At 45.8% G+C, this 19,434-nt stretch overlaps 1 protein-coding gene across 4 annotated transcripts in view; it reads right to left on the reverse strand.

The window, feature by feature from the left end:
• The window catches only part of MCOLN1 (mucolipin TRP cation channel 1), a 51,497-nt gene that overhangs the window by 24,946 nt on the left and 7,117 nt on the right, over positions 1–19,434 (reverse strand). For all 4 annotated transcript variants that reach the window (XR_014025469.1, XM_081320331.1, XM_081320332.1 and 1 more), the window contains 4 exons: positions 3,074–3,291; positions 2,621–2,788; positions 2,388–2,544; positions 1,519–1,633 (listed from right to left, as the gene is read on the reverse strand). Coding sequence is in view for 3 of the 4 variants with exons in the window: in XM_081320331.1 (XP_081176457.1) it covers positions 1,519–1,633; positions 2,388–2,544; positions 2,621–2,788; positions 3,074–3,291 (658 nt within the window). In the remaining variant the exon portion in view is untranslated. The remainder of the gene's footprint in view (positions 1–1,518; positions 1,634–2,387; positions 2,545–2,620; positions 2,789–3,073; positions 3,292–19,434) is intronic.

Raw genomic sequence — 19,434 nt, forward strand, 5'->3', positions numbered from 1 at the left:
GTGGGAGGACCATGCCTGCTCCATCCCACCTTCTGTCTTTGTGTGGCTATCGTGGCTGGAATAAGACAGGCAGCTGCCCGGCACATCTGGCAGGCCGGGTCGTGTGCCTCCCTTGACCCTCTGCCTCCACCTGCTGCTGGTGCCACCATTGTGCCTGCTGCTTGCAGGGTCAGTCCAATGGTCACAGCGGGCTGCGGAGCCCCAAAGTGCGCAAGCTGAGGGGCTGGTGAGCTGCAGCTGCTGCCTGACAACATTGGCCCCCGCACGCTCGCCACCTCCTGTCTGCGTGCAGGCAAGGCAGGTAGTGGGGCAGGGGTAGCCTCATGCTGCAACCCCTGCGTACTTGTCCCCTGCCATCCAACCTTGTTCTCCAGTTCTGCCGCACATGCAGGATGAGCCTGTCTCCTGCTGTCTTGCCCACAAGGGCCCTGGCGAACGAGAAGGGCAGGGAGCCCCCATCCCCAAGAGGCAGCTAGGATTCCGCAGCCCATGCAGCACAGGTGGGTCCAAGCGCCACGACCACCAGGCTGGCCCTCCAAGCAACAGGTGTAGACAGGCATGGGAGGAGGCACACAATCTGTCCTGTCAGATGGCTTCCTATGTCATCCCAGCTACGGTGAAAATGGGCAAGCAAAGACAGATGTTGGGACCGTGGTGAGGCAGCCCAGCTGGTCATCACTGCCATGCCATGGCCCCTGCATGCTCGGCCCCCACCTTCCAATCTCATTTTCCAAGGAGCACCCAGGGAGCTCAAGGGCCAGGCCAGGTGTTTGCCGCCCAGGACAGCCCATGCTGCCGTCTGGGGGGCCCTGTGCGGCCTGAGAGGGTCGGTGAGGCTCCTCTGGTAGATCAGGCCCTGGCGCTTTCCCTGGTCCTGACTCCCTCTGCTGGAGACTCCTGGATCCCCCCAGCCCCACCCGGGCCCCCACAGGAGCCCTATGTGAGCAACATTGAGCTAGTTACACCCACCCCAGCCACGCCCACCAAGTTGGCTGTGACCACCCGGTGACACTGATCCTGGCCAGCCCACCTGGCCCCCAAGGGCAACCACAATGCTGATGCACCCCTCAATGAAATCGAGTTTGACACCCCTGTTCTATGGTTTTACATATCAGGACATAATCTGATATTCATCATTTTGGCTTTCTTACTGTAAAATAAATGATGTCATGATATAATATGTCATGTGTTGTTCATATTTACCTACTTTTAAGAACCACTAAAGACCAGATGATTTTTTACTACGTCCTGATACATTAAACAATTGAACTGAAAGAGGATATACTTTCTTTTTCACATGACTGTAGATATAAAGTTATAGGAATCGCATTACTTTGGTCCAAAGCAGTAATGAATATAAAAAGGAATACCTGCACCATATGCACAGAAAGACTTAGATGGAATCTTCAGGTTTGCAAAGATCAGTGCAATATTCCCTCAAAACAACAGGGCGTAAAAATAAGGTGTCTGTCAACCCTAAAGAGTTGCTACAAATACCATTAAAACATAACCATTTACTTGTAAAACTTAAGAGTAAAGTTTTTGTAGCTGAGGTCCAATGCTAGTTCTGGATGTTTCCTTTTGAGTTCAGATGGAGGAGGGATCTTCTCTGGGGGATCCACACCAAGGCATTCTGTATAAAAAGGAGACATTGTCTCGTGCTTTAGACCCTTCCACATTTGGATGAAAATGGGTCGGGGGGAGTAGTGTCAGTTGTATTTCTGCACATAAAATTGCACTTGTACCACCAAGCTATTATTTATTCTTCATTTTACAATAGAAAGCAAACATACCTATAAAAATGACAACACAAAAGACAGCTTCCTTTATTTTCTACTACAAGTCAACATGAGTTAAGAGATTGAGAAACCTGAGACATGGGTAGAACTCAGGAAAGTAAAGACTATTAGAGCAGCTTCCTGACTCTACAGAGAACTTGCATCATATTACAACAAAATAAAATATTGTTTTTAAGGGCTCATAAACAAGAAGGAAAACCATTTATTTTATATTATTTACCTAATTTTCACCCTATCTTTTTATTTAGATGAACATTCAATTTGGCTAATAAAATTATCAAAATATAAAAGATTAGCAACATAAAAATTAACAGTGAAATCAATTGACAATGAAATATCCAATGAAAATGATACATTTTTACAGATTTTCTAAATGCAGAGAGAGTAGGAGCCAAATATCTCTTCTAAGAGTATGTGTTCCACAGTCTAGATGCAATGCAAGAAAAGACCCTCTCTTATTTACTAGATAGAAAATGTCTAATAGGAAGAACGTCTTCAGAATGACCTCACCTGGAGTTTTAGCAAAGGAAAGGGCCAAGTCTGAACAGTGGATACAACAGCTACGGTTCAGGGAAAACATTTGCTTACCTGTGATGACCTTGGGGTCAATGTTGAAAGTGTCATTGGCTGGGTCAATTCTCCCCTTGCGGTAATATTGCTGGCAAAGCATGAGACCTGATTGGTTAGCATTGTCTGGGTGAACATAGGCGTATCGTCCAATTGTCTCACTTGGAATGGCCAAGTACTGTAGGGGGAAATTACCATCACCAGAATGCTAATCAATTCCAGATCATCCATATGCCCTGTTCCCCTCTACTCACTTTTTCAACTGCATGGAAGATATGGTCATAGACGTCTGCTTGCGTGTAAACTGCATGGGTATCGTCTGATCCATCTGCATAGTTCTTCAGGAAGAGATGTTTAAATGTAATAGTGTTCTCCTCTTTGAATGTTACCACCATCTGATTGCTGAGCCCAAAGAGAATGAGCTGTAGAAGAGAAGGCAGAACAAGCTGAAGAAAATCAAAGAATTACAAAACCTTAAAAATTGCCAAAAATGTGATGCCTCTGATAAGTAAGTTCATAGCATCACCAGCCATGTCCTCATGCACCCTTGGAAGGCCAGAGAAAGTCCAATCCTTGGCTGCAGCAAAGATGCCTTCCCCTCTCAAGGAAAAGTGAAAACTACTCAGGATAAACTGTGGTTGATTTTTTTAAAAGACTAGACAAAAGTTATCTGGGACTTTGCTCCAAGTTTGCATTTTCTTACATACCTGAATGGTGACTATTAGGATCTTGATCACTTGAAGCACCAATTTAAATGGCTTCCGACCTTTGGCACGAAACTTATCACAGGGGCTCATGAAGTAATATTTGAGACGCCTTCGGAATTCTTCCTCTTCTGGGTGAAAGGCAGTAGATCCTAAGACTGGCCTCATATCCCCATCATGAGAGCCATAACTATTCACTGGCGTCAGCAGCTTTTCTGTTTCTGCAAAAAAGGGAACATAGATTCATAGAATCATAGGGCTGGAAGGGGTCTTCTAGTCCAGCTTCTTGCTCATGGCAGGAGCCTTATACAATAAAATGGTTGTCCAATCTATTTCTGAAAACCTCCAGTGATGGAGCAGCCATAACTAAACTATTCCATTGATTGTTCTCATTATCAGAAAATTTCTCCTTATTTCTAGGTTGGCTCTCTCTTTTAACAAACTTCTGCCCAATAAATAAATAAATAAACCTTTATTGTCAAAGTATAACATGTGTACATTGAGATTAGCTGAGCCTCCCCCCGTGTTCTCTCCCCCCAACACACAGTGACAACAAACCCTCCATCCTACCACACCATGTGAACCAACTACACCACACACTGGCCTCCCAAGTCAATTCTGCATAGGTTCACAGAGATTATGTCCCATTTAAAAGCCTAACAGCCCACGGATAAAAGCTATTTTTCAGCCTGTTGGTACGGCTGGCTATATTCCTATATCTCCTACCGGATGGTAGGAGAGTAAAGAGATACCGTCCAGGGTGTGAGTCATCCCTGAGAATCTTCCTCACTCTTCCAAGGCAACAAGCCCTGGCGATGTCATCCAGTGGTGTCAGGGAACAGCCCACAATGTCTTGTGCTGTGCTCACTACCCTCTGTAATACTTTCCTGTCCGCGGCTGTCAGACCAGCATACCAAACCACAATACCATACAAGAGGACGCTCTCTATAGTAGACCGGTAAAAGAGGGTCATTAGCCGTTGTTCTACCCTGTTCTTCCGCAAGACCCTAAGAAAGTGAAGCCTCTGTTGGGCCTTTCTAGCCACCTGGGTTGTGTTAACTTTCCAGATCAGATCTTCACAACTCCCAGAAATTTAAAGGAGGAAACTCTCTCTACACAGTCCTCCCCGATGTAAAGTGGGGCAGGTTCCTCCTTTTTTCTCCGGAAGTCTAACACCATCTCTTTCGTCTTGCCGATGTTTAGGTGCAAGTTGTTGTTACTACACCATATGGATAGTTTTTGTACCTCCGCCCTATATGCTGTCTCATCCCCACTACTTCTTGTCTTCCCTCACGTGCTTTGGAGAATAAGTCAATCCTGTCTTCTCTGTGACAGACCTCGAGTACTGGAAGACAGCTATCATGTCCCCTTTAAACCTTCTCTAAAGGCATAGGCTAAATATACCTAGCTCCCACAACCATTCATCATATGATTTTGCCTTCAGACACTTTATCACTTTTTTTATTGAAAACTTTTAAAATACATTTTAAAATACAAAAAGGAAAAACAAAAAAACCTCCCCTCCTCCCCCCCCTTTCCCCAACCCCACCCTCCCCTCCCCTTCCCCGACTTCCCAGAGCTGAATACAGGGTATAAAAATACAAACAAACATAATCTAAAATATTCTAACAACTATAAAACATTAAAGTCTATCGCACTTTAACTCTCCATCGTCAAAATAATAACAAAATAATTACTAGCTAATCATACATCATATAACTCCACTACTTATTCAAATGCTAAATGAAACTTTTTAGTCCCATATTTGTTCTGGATATAATCAATCCATCTCCTCCATTCCACAATATATCTTTGTTGCGATTGGTCTTTCAAATACGCTGAGATCTTTGCCATTTCCGCCAAATTAGAAACTTTTAAAGTCCACTCTTCTATAGTCGGCAGTTCTTCCTTCTTCCAATATTGCACTACTAAAAGTCTCGCTGCCGTAAATAAACATCAACTTAATATCTATAACAGTAGTATCAGTAATAATACCCAATAGAAACAATTGCGGAGAGAACTTTATCCTTTTCTTGAATATCTTTTGCATATTCCACCAAATTTTAATCCAAAAAGCTTTAACCTTTTTACATGTCCACCAAATATGAAAATACGTTGCGTCCTCACAACCACACCACCAACATTTGGGCTGACAATTTGGATACATACTTGCTAATGTTTTAGGATCTAAATGCCATCTATAAAACATTTTATAAAAATTATCTCTTAAATTTTGGGCCTGTGTAAAATTTACATTTCTAACCCAAATCTTTTCCCAAGTATCCATTGTTATAACTTCTTGAAAATTTTGAGCCCACTTTATCATATAGTCTTTAACGAGTTCCATTTCTGAATCAATTTCTATCAATGCATTATATATCCTCTTTATATGTGCTTGTCCTTGATCTTTAATTTGCTTTACCAAGTTTTCATCAGTCATCGAAAAACCAGTTTTCTGGTCCTCTTTCTATCTAGCTTGTAATTGCCCATACTGGAACCAAGTTTGTACAATCTTTTCTTCTTTTAAAATATTATATGGCTTTAATTGCCATACATTCCTTTCTAAACTTAAAATTTCCTTATATGTAGTCACATCATGTTTAAATCCAACATTTATATTTTCTATTGCGTGTTTAGGTATTTCCCAAATGGGTATCTTGTAGCTTAACTTATGTCTATACTTTTTCCAAACTCGCAACAGAGCACACCTTAAAATATGTGTCTTAAACACACTATCCACCTTCTTATCATACAATAAATATGCATGCCACCCAAATAACAAATCATGACCCTCAAGATTTAATAATCTCCCTTGTGTTAAATTAAACCAGTCACTTATCACTGACAAAGCAGCAGCTTCATAATATAATTTGAAATTCGGCATTTTAAGACCACCTCTTTCACGCGTATCTTGCATTATCTTAAATTTAACTCGTGGTTTTTTCTTGCCTAAACAAATTTATTAATTCCTTTTTGCCATTCCTCCAAATTTAAATCCTTTTTAAGTATAGGTATCATTTGAAATAAAAATAAAAATTTTGGCAAAACATTCATTTTCACTGCCGCTATTCTTCCCAACAAGGACAATTGTAGTTTTTTCCAATTATCTAATTCTTTTTGTATTTTTCCCCATAACATTTCATAATTATTTTTATATAGCTTCACATTTGAGGCTGACAAATATATCCCCAAATATTTAATCCTTTTAACTATTTCAAATCCCGTTAATTCTTCTAAAACAGCCTTTTGTGATACTGTCATATTTTTAGACAATATTTTAGTTTTTTGTATATTAATCTTTAATCCAGAAACTTTCCCATATTGCATTATTATCTCCATCAATTCTACAACCGAATAATCCGGCTGAGTTACTGTAACCACCAGATCATCTGCAAACGCCCTCAGTCTATAGTCCTGATCTCTTATTTGAACTCCCCTAATTTTTTCCGAATCATGTATTTTAATCAGTAATATTTCCAATGTTAAAACAAATAATAGAGGTGACAACGGGCACCCCTGCCTTGTGCCCTTTTCAATATTGCATGGTTCAGTCAAGCTATTGTTAACTATTATACGGGCTGTTTGCTTTTGATATATCGCCCTGATTGGTTGTAAAAATTTGTCCCCAAATTCCATTTTCTCTAATACTTTCATCAAAAATTGCCAATCCAATTGATCAAAGGCTTTTTCAGCATCCAAAAAGATCAACGCTGCAGGGATCTGGTTGTTTCTTTCCAAAAATTCCAATAAATCTACAATATGTCTCACATTATTCTTCATTTGTCTACCACTTATAAATCCAGTTTGTTCACCATGAATCACTTGTTGTATTACCCTCATTAATCTATTAGCTAGGATTTTTGCTCCTTGACTATCTGCTTCAATTAAAGTCGCTGTCAAAGTATTCTTAACATAAATAACCACTCCATTTTTCTTATCAGTCGCAGAAGCAATAAACTGTATGCCCAACCTCAAGTTTATCAAATACTTTTGATCCGATGCTCTAATATGTATTTCTTGCAAGCAAATAACATCGTTTTTAAAATGCTTTAAGTATTGAAATACTTTCTTTCTCTTGTGTGGCGAGTTTAAACCATTAACATTCTAGGTTAGAAGATTTGTCGCCATCTTTTGCGACCTGAAGCTTTTGGAGCGCCTCTTCCAAAATCACCTGCACTCTCTTAGGTCGCGCTCCTCCCACTGCTTCACTGTAGGTAGGTTTTTGAGGTGCCATCATAACTCTCTGGTGTTCTTGCTCTTGTCTCATTCGTCTAGCAGCAGTACGTGTCATTCTTTGATCTCTAACCTCCTCCGATGGTACTGAAATTTGATCCACTCCTGTAACTTTCTGGAATTCTCCATCTCTCTGCTGCGTAACTCCTTCAGCACCTTGTGTGTTCTCACTTTGTGATGGACGCTCTCCTTCACCATTCTTCTTTTTAGATTCCAAGAGTGGTATAGGAACTGCTTTTAAAACGTTAGCATAAAAATCACGTGCCTGTAACACTGTAAGAAGACGATGTCTCGTGCCTGCATACATCACCACCATACCCACTGGAATCTCCCATCTGAACTGAATATCCCGTCTTCTTAATTCTTCTGCCAGAAAAGCAAACTCCTTCCTTCTCCTTAAAATTCTTGGAGGGATCTCTTTTAAAATTAAAACTTCTTGCTCTGCAATTGCGAATTTACTATTATAAAAAGCTTGAATAACCTCATTTCTAATTGCTCTCTTTGTAAAATAAACCACCACATCTCTGGGTAATTTCCTTTGTCTTGCAATCCAGGAATTAACACGAAATATTTTATCTATATCCCGCATAATGTCTTCTGCTGGATGCCTCAAAACGTCTTCCAGGGCTTCTGAGACCACTTTTTTCAAATTCTCCTTAGAATCCTCTTTCAAACCTCTAATTCTCACAGCGAACTCCATCTCTCGGTACTGCACCAGGGTTAAATCGTCGTCAATCTTATCCATCACAGTTTCAGCCTCCGTCATTTTAGCATCTAATCTGATATTATTTTGGCTAAGTTCTTCCACTCTCTCATCCAAACTTTCTATACAAACAGCCATGCCTTGAAATGCCAGTAAAATGTCTGCCCTCATTTCTGTTAGCTTCTCCTCCATAAGTTCAGCTAATTGTTGGGATTGCTTTTTCAAAGCCTCTTGCAAAACATCCTGCAAATCTTTTACTATCAAAGCTGGTGCAGGTACAGGGGGAGGGGGCATTAAAGCCTGCAACAAAGATTGCTGCACCGGGGAAGCCCCCACGCTTCTAGGAACTTTAGAAGATTTGGCAGCCATTTTCGCCCACTCAATTCTGTTGCGCACTTTCACTTTTAAAAAATCTCCACAAAGTCCACTGAGTTAAAGATCATATACTTGCTTTAACATGAATCTCCTGTACAGCTCTGCCTGCATCCAAGTAATCCAAAGTTCACTCTCGCTGGCAGGGATGGTTGCTGCGTCCTGCTCTGCTCCAAAAACCGTGGAGCAGAGGCGTCCCGAGGTCCGGAGCAAACTCAGGCTTCGGGGGGGCTCAATCCTTCAACCGCCAGAGTTTCAACTCTAGCGGTCTGGGAGAGCTCTACCCCTGCCTGGGCGCTCACCCCCTCCTCTTCTCCCGAGGAGGGGGCTTCCAAGCCGCCAAAACAGCTGATTGGTGCTGTTTTCGGCGGTTCTACGGAAACGACGGGGCTGACAGCCTAAATGGCTGCCAGCAACGGAGCCTTGCCACCCGGAAGCCGACATTTTTTTTTGTTGCTCTCCTCTGCACACTTGCAGGTCTCAACATCTTTTTTGTATAGCTGTGATCAAAAATGGACACAGTATTCCAAGTGTGGCCTCACCAGTGCAGAATAATACGATATTATCATTTTCTCTAATCTTGATGCTATCCCTCTGTTGATGCAGCCCAGGACTGATTGGCTTTTTTGGCAGCTACAGCACATTGCTGGCTCATACGTAAGCACTGATCCACTAGGACGGGGCTTTTCAACCAGTGGTACGTGTACCAACTGTGCTATTTTGCCATGTGGCAGGTGGTATGCAACTTCTAGCCAAGTGTAGCAGGGGAGGGGAATGAGCCTAAGCGAGCCAGGCCTGAGAGAGAGGAAAGGCAGCTGCAGTTGCAGTCTGGGCTCAGTAGAAGTACCAGGAGTCGGCAGGGCTCCAGCTGACTGGTGCTTCCGGAAGCTGCTCGGAGCTGGAGGTGAACTGAAGAAAAAGAGAGGGGGGGAGAGGAGAGGCTATAAAAGAAGGTAGTTTGGGCAGGGGGGAAAAGACACAGGAAAGGTTTGATCCCTTTAAACAAATGTAATTAGTTTTACCCCCTTTAATTGAGTCTGGCTTTTAGAAAGTTTTCTTTGAAGGTAAACAGGCTTAATTTAAAGCTAAAGCTTTTCACAATTGCGAGAGCCTTTCAGCAACATTGTGACACACCTGAGGCAGCTTAGAGAGAAAAAAAAGGCGTTTGTGTTTCTTGCTTTGCACTTGATTCCTGTGTCTTTAAGGGTACAGGGAAGGGATTGGGGGTGCATTCTTACTACACTGTGGAAGAGCTCAGAAGGGAGAGAGGAAGAAGGGCTGACCAGTTAGTTTCAGGAGTCTAGAAACTTAGCAATTTTAAGGCCTGTGGACTTCAACTTCCAGAATTCCTCCACCAGCCATGAGGGCTGAGGAATTCTGGGAGTTGGTCCACAAGTCTTAAAAGTGCCAAGTTTGATGACCCCTGAACTAGCTGGTAGTGGTGCATATTAATAAACATGGATAAATTCATCATACATTTGTCAGCGCAAAGGGAAAATGATTCAGCAAAGGAACAGCCACTGAAGAAATTAAAACTGGTACTTTTTTCTTTTTTTCTACAGTTTGTCATATTTTATTAGATTATAGAATAAAATACAAAAATACAAAAGCAAACAGTAGAACACAGTGGGAAGGAAAAAGGAGGAAAAAGTGAGGGGGATAAGAGAAAAAGAATAGACTTCCTGTGTTGCAGTAGAAGGAAGCATTAACATTGAACCTCAATGTTTTACTTTTCCATAATATTATAAACTAGCCCAGGGGTTAGCAACCTGAAACAGTGAAAGAGCCACTTGGAACCGGTTCCCTCACAAAAGGAAAAACTGAGAGCTGCAAAAAATGCACATGCATGCGCACCCCTGCATGCGCAAAACAGTGGGCTTGACTGAAGAGTGGAGCCTAAGGCGAGATATGCACCCACCCTCCCACTTCCACTCTCATTCAGTCACATTTGCTTGGAAAAACTTCTCTTTTGCTCTCATTCACTCACGTTTTGTTTGCAAAAACTTCTCTCTCTCTCTCTCATTCACTCACACTTTGCTCAAAAAAGCTTCCCTCTCCCTCTATTCACTCACACTTTGCTCGAAAATGCTTCTCTCTCACTCCATTCACTCACCGACTTGAAAGGCCAGCCACGGCGCCTCCATTGATTGGCAATGAAGGGGACGATTGAAACCACTCCCGGTAGTGTTGCTACTGCTAACTTTTCCACTTGCTGCTTGGTTCCGATGAAACCGGAGAATCCCCGGATACCACTGCTAGGGGTGGAGGAGGCTGCCTGGGTTCTGCTGTAGCGGAAGCCGACAACAGTAGCGGTGGAGGCAGCAGTGAGAGAGACACTGAAGGTCCACTGCATCTCTGCCAGCCTCCACCTCCTCCGCAGAAACAAATTCCCATGCCAGCCCCCATGGCAGCAGGGGGCCCCAAGGGCTGGGCAATCGCTCTGGTGGTGGCGGCTGCTGTTGGGGTGGCCTAGTGCGCTCGCCGAGAGACGCTGGAGGTGTTCCAGGCCCGGTGTGGGAGCCACTGCGCTCGCTGTCTTTAGTGGCTGTGGCAGCAGGAGCAGCACTGCCTGCCTGCTGGGCAGAAGGAACATGAAGGAAGCGGCAGCTGCTATTGCGACAGCCTAGTGCCCTTGCCGAGAGATGCTGGAGGTGCTCCAGGCCCGGCGTGGAAGCTTCTGCACTCGCCGTCTTTGGCGGCTGTGGCGGCAGGAGCGGCACCGCCTGCCTGCCGGGTGGAAGGAACAGGAAGGCAGCGGTGGCTGCTCTTGCAGCAGCCTTGTGCCCTTGCCGAGAGACACTGGAGGTGCTCCAGGCCCGAAATGGGAGCTGCTGCGCTTGCCATCTTTGGTGGCTGTGGTGGCAGGAGCAGCGGTGTGCCTGGGCAGCACCGCCTGATACTTGGGAGGGGTGGGAGCTGCCGGTGCAGCGCCCACGCCTGCTTGCCAAGTACTGCCTGCCGGGCACTAGGCTGCCGTGGGTTGCCGATCTATGAACTAGCCATTTCTATAACAACAAATGAATCTAATCAGTAAAACCCAAAATCCCCCCCCCTTTGTTTTAGTCATCAAGTTTTTGACAGCTTGCTAAGCAGTGTTGGTAGTCAAATACTGTCACGTCCTAAAAGTAGTACAATCTGTGAAAAGGTTGAAAATCCCTGCACTAGGACACTTAGATCCCTCTCACAGTTACTACTGTTGAGCCAGGTAGAACTTATTCTGTATCTATGTATGGCTTTTCCTGCCCAAGTACAGGACTTTACTTTTCTCTCCACTCAACAATATGTTAGATAGGTCCCAGTGTTCAAATCTGTCAAGATCCTTCTGAATTTTGAGCCTATATTCCAAAGTGTTGGCTGTTCCCCACAGCTTGGTGCCATCAGCAAATTTGATGAGTTCCCCTTCTATCTCCTCATCTAAATTGTTTATGAAGATGTTGAAGTCTATTGGGTGTAAACAGAACCTTGGTGTCAATGCTGCAAACATTGGAAGTTTTTGCTTTGACAATATAAGAGGCAGCCTTTTCCTTTAAATTGTTTTGCTCTTAGAATTAGATGAAGCTGGGGAGAGGAGGGAGAATGTTTTCCCCGGTTGTTTTTAATACGATGAGAAATGTCATGTTACAGAATGGAAGGGAAGCTTTGCCCATGAAACTGATTGGAAAACATGATTTATGACTGCTAATTGGAAGAGGGAATTGTACCAGTTATTGTGTGCTGAAGGGAGGGGAATTCGGATCTTGGCATCCCACCATGCTGCGCCAACGCTTTGTTCTCATTATTATAGACTTTTTAGAATAAACAATGCCTGAAGGTTCTTTGAAGTTGGGGAGCTGGGGAGAGGAGGGAGAATGTTCTCCCCGGTTGTTTTTAATACGATGAGAAATGTCATGTTACAGAACGGAAGGGAAGCTTTGCCCATGAAACTGATTGGAAAACATGATTTATGACTGCTAATTGGAGGAGGGAATTGTACCAGTTATGGTGTGCTGAAGGGAGGGGAATTCGGATCTTGGCATCCCACCATGCTGCGCCAACACTTTGTTCTATTATAGACTTTTTAGAATAAACAATGCCTGAAGGTTCTTTGAAGTGTTTCAATAGTAAGAACCATGACATCATGCCAAAATCTACTTTCTTTTCAAACTATCTGGAGTCCTGAGCTCCAGCCACTGTCTCTAGGCTTGAGAGAAGCTGACAAAGATTCAGGGAAAAATTTTCATCATGGAAAAAGAGAATCTGACTGAAGATGATGACCCAGTAGCTACCGATATCCCAGTGGGGGAAGCAACAGACAGCATGCTGTGGGAAGATGAGTTTTGGCAGGACTCCCAGATGGAGGTGGAACCCAAGCAGTTATGAGAGCTTATCTGGTCATCAGGCTGGACCCAACCCAGCGGAGACTCCAGACACCTTGAAACTGCCTTGCTGCCCTCAAAGACTTCAAAAGCAGAATGGTGGAGAGCTACCAGATTGTCTGCCACTGAGAATTTGAGTGAGTGGAAAATCCTGTCTGAAGACCAGACAGCCCTCCAGACCTTTTCCTCCTAGGACTGAGAGAAAGATTTGAGGACCTGTCCATTGCCCTCAAAGCAGAAGAACAAATTCCGCCGGGACCTGAAGACCTGGCTCTTTGAGCTTTCTGGCCTGGACTGAGAGTATTAACTGGGGTTTTAATTGTATTTTTAATTGTAATTGGGTTTTTATTTCAAGGTTAGTGTAATCATTTTAATTGTTTTTAATTTTTGTAATTTGTTGCATTGTTTTTAAAAAAACCCTTGTCCTACGAGAGAAGGGTGGTATATAAGTCTAATAAAATAAATAAAATAAATAAATTCATAAGATAAAGCAAGCTGGTCGGCCTGCCCTGGAGTATGTACGAAAGTTTCGCAAGATAGCCAGTCAGCTAGAGAGGTGGCCTGAGCAGTCCATAAAACATCACTTTAGGGAAGAGTTGGATGACCACCTCTCTCAGGCCTGCATCTATTGAGCAATACCTGATCAGCTGCAAGAATGGTACCAGACAGCGGTAAAACTAGACGTTCAGCTCGCCTATTATAAGAAGCCTCCCCCACCTGAAGCTGAGCTGAAGCCAGAACAACCCGAATGGCAATCACCCCCATGAAAACCTCCTACTACTGTGATGGCTGAAAGACCCAGACCACCTGCAGGCCCATCAATTAGGTGTTTCCGGTGCGGACAGCAGAGACATCGAGCAGCAAATTGCCGAGTCTCCAACCCCCAATCGCAGAATAGACCAGGACCAGCAGCAAGAAAGAAACCTGCACAGCGGCTAATGGGAGAGAAATCCAACCGGATCACGCAGGAACCTGTTGCCCAGGTCACATCTCCCACATGGGAGGACACCAGGACTCAGGCTGGATCTGCCCCTGTTCTACCCTCTTTCGACAGCGACAACGGAGAGAACGACCCAATGGTGAGCTGACACATCCCACCTTTCTCACTACCTGCCAAGCTCATAATCCCTAATTTGGATATGCAGGTAGATTTAAAGGTGCTAGTTGATTCTGGATACTCCCGATGCATCATTAGCTTGCCATTTGCCATGAAACTAGGCATATGAGCAAAACTGCTCTCCGAACCTGTGAGGTTCGAGCAAGCCATTGGCTCCCTGCTGGGAGGGACTTTAGTCACGCAATTAACGGAGTCTCTACACCTAGAAATAGGTGAACACTGCGAGTTTATTCACTTCCTGGTGGCCCCCAAAATGACTGAGGCTGTGATCCTAGGATTAGCCTGGTTGGACAAATGGAAGCCGTTTATCTGGTGGGAGAAAGGAATGGGAACTGTGAGACTACCTATAGATAAAAATGAGATTAAATAGACTAGCCCATTACAATAGATAATTAATTAAAAATTAAAAATTAAATACCCCAAACCCATTAGACCAGACCGGCTTGTTCAAATAGGTGAGTTTTCAGGTTACGGCGGAAAGAGCGAAGGTCAGGAGCCATCCGGAGCTCAACCGGTAATTGATTCCAAAGGGCTGGCATGCCCACAGAGAACGCCCTCCACCTGGGGGCCGCCAGCCAACACTCTCTGACCGACGGCACCCTGAGGAGGCCCTCTCTGTGGGAGTGCAGTGGACGAAGGGAGGTCGACGCCGGCAGCAGGTGCTCCCGTAAGTAATCCGGACCCATGCCATTTAGGGCTTTATAGGTCATCACCAGCACCTTGAATCTTACCCGGAGGGCAACTGGAAGCCAATGCAGCTCGCGGAGTAGAGGTGTTACATGGGAGTATCGGGAGACCCCCAACACAACTCGTGCGGCCGCATTCTGCACCAGCTGGAGCCTCTGAGTGGTCCTCAAGGGCAGCCCCATGTACAGAGCATTGCAGTAGTCTATACGAGAGGTCATGAGCGCGTGAGTGACTGTACGCAGGGCATCCCGGTCCAGATAGGGTCGCAACTGGCGCACCAGGCAAACCTGGGCAAAGGCCCCCCTGGTCACAGCTCCTATATGATCTTCCAGGGAGAGCTGTGAATCAAGGAGGACACCCAAGTTGCGAGCCCTATCTATGGGGGTAACACCTCACCCCCCATGGTTAAAGATGGAATAACCTGAATTTCCCGAGATGTTGGCACATACAACCACTCAGTCTTGTCGGGATTGAGCCGAAGCCTGTTCCTCCCCATCCAGACCCGAACCGCCTCGGGACATCACATCGAGGGCATCACTGGGGTGGTTTGGGGTGGAGATGAAAAGCTGGGTATCATCAGCATACTGATGATACCCGACCCCAAAACCACGAATGATCTCACCCAGTGGCTTCACATAGATGTTGAACGGGAGAGGTGAGAGGATTGACCCCTGAGGAACTCCACAAATGAGAGGTCTCGTGGCCAACCTCTGCCCTCCTGCCAGCACCGACTGCGAACGTCCCAGGAGGTAGGAGGAGAACCACTGCAGAACAGTGCCTCCCACTCCCAACCCCCTGAGACGCCGCAGTAAGATACCATGGTCGATGGTATCGAAAGCCGCTGAGAGGTCTAATAGGACTAGGACAGAGGAACAACCCCTGTCCCGAGCCCGCCAGAGATCATTCACCAGCGCGACCAATGCCGTCTCTGTGCTGTACCCGGGCCTAAAGCCCGATTGGTACGGGTCCAGATAATCAGCTTCCTCCAGGACCAGAGGGAGCTGATGCGCCACCACGCTCTCAACAACCTTCGCAAGAAAGCGAAGGTTGGAGACCGGACGAAAGTTGTTTAACACAGCTGGGTCCAAGGCAGGCTTCTTGAGGAGAGGTCTCACCACCGCCTCCTTCAAGACGGCGGGGAAACTACCCTCACTCAAAGATGGAGATATCACCGCCTGGAGCCAGCCTCGTGTCCCCTCCCGAGCCGCATAAACCAGCCAGGAAGGGCACGGGTCCAATAAACACGTGGTGGAGCTCAGCCTCCCCATAATCCTGTCCACTTCCTCCAGAGTCACAGGATCGAACTCCTCCCAGATAACATTGACAAGACCACCCATGTCCTAATTGTCAGACTCTGCCCAGTCGGAGTCCAGACCGGTCCGGATCCGAGCGATTTTGTCCGACAGATGTTGGCTAAATTCCTCGGCATGCCCCTGCAAGGGCTCCTCCCTCACCTCCTGATTAAGGAGGGAGCGGGTCACCCTAAACAGGGCGGCCGGGCGATTATCTGCGGACGCAATGAGGGTAGCAAAGTAGTTAGACCTTGCCGTCCTCATCACCGCGAGATAAGACCTCGTAGAGGACCTTAGTCGCAATCGGTCGGATTCAGACTAGCTGGATCTCCAACAGCTCTCTAGGCCCTGTCTCCAACGCTTCATCTCCCGGAGCTCCGCGGAGAACCATGGAACCCACTGGGATCTGCTCCAGGTCAGAGGCCGCATGGGTACAACGCGGTCAAGTGCCTCCATGGCTGCCTTTTCCCAGGCTTCCACCAAGGCATCGGCCGAGCTGTGAGCGAAGGCGGCAGGCGGGGACCCGAGCGCCACCTGAAACCGCTCAGGGTCCATTAAGCGCCTGCGGCGGAACCATCTTGTTGGTTCCGTAACCCCGCGACGGGGAGTGGCGAAACGGAAGACCAGCCGCAGGAGATGATGATCGGTCCATGACAGGGGCATAATAATTGGAGAACCCCCACCCAGATCATCTAACCACCGTCCAGATAGAAAAACAAAATCGAGCATGTGACACCCCCCATGAGTCGGGCCCTGAATTACTTGCATCAGGTCCATGGCCACCATGGAAGCCATGAACTCCCGAGCCAACTCTGATGATCCCCCCAGGGATGGCAGATTGAAGTCCCCCAAAATCATAACTTTGGGGAACTCAATCACCAACCCCGAGAGGATATCGAGAAGTTCAGGCAGGGCTGCTGCTACGCGACTAGGCGAAAGGTACACCAGCAGCAGGCCCAACTGAGCCCTAGGGCCACATCTCAGGAGGAGAGACTCACACCCGGATATCTGGACAACGGTGGCCTCCCGCGGACATAAGGTCTCCCTCACAACCACTGCCACACCTCCGCCCCTACCCTGAGTCCGAGGCCGGTGAAGCACCCGAAAACCTGGTGGGCAGAGATCAGTCAGAGGGACACCACCCTCTGGGCCCAACCAGGTCTCCGTAATGCAAGCCAGGTCCACACGCTCCTCCTCAACCAAATCGTGGATGAGAGGAGCCTTATTAACTACGGACCTGGCGTTAAAATACACAAGCTTGAGCTCAGGAGGCTGCTCACCCTCGTTCCCGGAACCACGGATCGAAACCAGAGAGTCAGAGCACATCACCGCTTGAAGACAGCGGAGATTCAATGAAGGAGATGCAATGATACATGGCTAAAAACCTAGCGAGGGGGGTTCATTGAACGAGCCACGTCTACTTTGGGAGCCTCTGTGTTGTTCAAAGAAAAAAAAGATGGGTCTCTTCATCTCTGCATACACTATAAAGGCCTCTGTGTAGACTATAAAGGCGGTGAGTGTGGAGAACAAATATCCCCTCCCCCTCCTGAAAGACTTGTTAACCCACCTAGCTAAGGGGAGTATTTTGGACCTGAGAGAGGCATAATACCGGGTGAGAATAAAAGAGGGAGATGAGTGGAAAACTGCCTTTAATTGTCCCTTGGGAAGCTACCAATTCAAAGTCATGCCATTTGGACTGCAGGGGGCCCCATCCGTATTCATGCAGCTGATTAATGAGGTCCTACATGATCACTTATAAAAAGGTGTTCTCGTGTATCTTGATGACATCTTGATATACAGCACAAATATGGCTGATCGTATAAAGCTAGTAAGAAAAGTGTTAAAGAAACTATTGAAGGCCAAGCTTCATGCCAAATTGTTGAAATGTGAATTTCACCAGACCTGATTATATTATCTTGGCTACAGAATTTCCAATGAGGGTGTAGAAATGGACCAGCCAAAGTGAGAAGTATAACTGAATGGCAGCCGCCAAAGACTCGCAAACAGCTTCAGAGCTTTTTTTTTAATCCCATTTATATCCCGCCCTTCTCCGAAGACTCAGGGCGGCTTACAATCTAAGCACAAATCAATGTGCTTAGCAATAGCCTTCATTCTATGTATATGCCTGCTTATTAGGGCTTTCGCCGCCCCCCCCCCAAGCAGCATTATTACAAAGTCAGCTTACTGCCCCCAACAATCTGGGTCCTCATTTTACCTACCTCGGAAGGATGGAAGGCTGAGTCAACCTTGAGCCTGGTGGGATGTGAACCTGCACTAATTGCAGGCAACTGCTGGTGTTACTTAAGGAGGCATTAGCCCACTGCTCCACCAAGGCTCTTTTTAGGTTTTGCCAACTTTTATCGCCAATTCATCCCTTCCTTTGCTGAGATTGCCCTACCCGTTACAGAACTACTCAAAACAGGCAAAGGAGGAGGGAAGCCGCGACCGGGCCAACCACTTGCTTGGACAATGAGCTGTCAAACAACTTTTGAGAATTTAAAAAGACTATTTGCTGCTGAAACAGTCCTAAAGCATGCATGCCCAGGGGAGCCCTTCATAACCTAAACTGACGCCAGTGATGTTGCAATCAGAGCTGTATTACTGCAAAAGAACAAAAGTGGGCTAAAATGAGATGTGGAAAACTATGTCAGGAGTTGTGCTGTATGTGCCACTGTGAAAAGAATTCCAGGGAAAACACCTGGGTTACTGCAGCCAGTGGCGGACCCTTCTCAACCATGGGAAGAAATAGCTATGGACTTTATTGTAGACCTACCCTAAAGTAGAGGAAATACTGTCATCTGGATTGTGATAGACCTTTCTTGAAGCAGGCTCATTCTATCGCCTGCAAAGGACTCCCATTTGCCCAACGACTGACTAAATTGTTCCTGAAACATATCTACCAGCTGCATGGCACCCCTAAGTGAGTAATTTCGTATAGAGGAGTGCAGTTCACAGTGAAAGTTTGGAGGAGTTTTCTTAAATTAATTGGATCATTTCAAGCTTATCATCTGCTTTTCTTCCAGCTACTGATGGGGCTGCAGAATCCGCTAACAAAATGGTGGAGCAATATCTCAGATGCTATGTTTCCTACCAACAGACAAACTGGACTGACCTCCTCCCTTTCGCTGAGGTGGTTTACAATAATTCTGTTCACAGCAGCACCGGCTACACACCTTTCAGAGTAGCCACAGAAAAAGAGTTCAGCCCAATGCCTGACTACCCTCAGGTGCCCTCCACTTCCCAGACACTTGATCAATGGGTGAGGAAGTGGGAAGAAGTTTGGAGAAACATGAAAACAGCATTAAAAAAGACTTCTGAGACCTATAAAAAACAGGCTGATAAAAAGAGGGCTCCCTAAAGAACATTCCAAGTTTGGGAAAAGTTTTATCTGTTGACTAAATATTTATGCCTCAAATTATCCAGCAAGAAATTAGGACTGAAATTTTTGGGGCCTTTCTGCATCGTAAGGATCATCAACCCCATCACAGTGGAATTAAAACTCCCTAGGCTTTTAGGGAGAGTTCACCCTGTCTTCCACTGCAGCCTGCTGAAACCTTTTCAGGATTCCACCTTAAGACCTCCCCCTAAGAAGGCACCCGGGCACC

The sequence above is a fragment of the Vipera berus genome (assembly GCF_964194415.1).
Source record: "Vipera berus genome assembly, chromosome: 2".
In the NCBI taxonomy this organism is placed as follows: Eukaryota; Metazoa; Chordata; class Lepidosauria; order Squamata; family Viperidae; genus Vipera; species Vipera berus.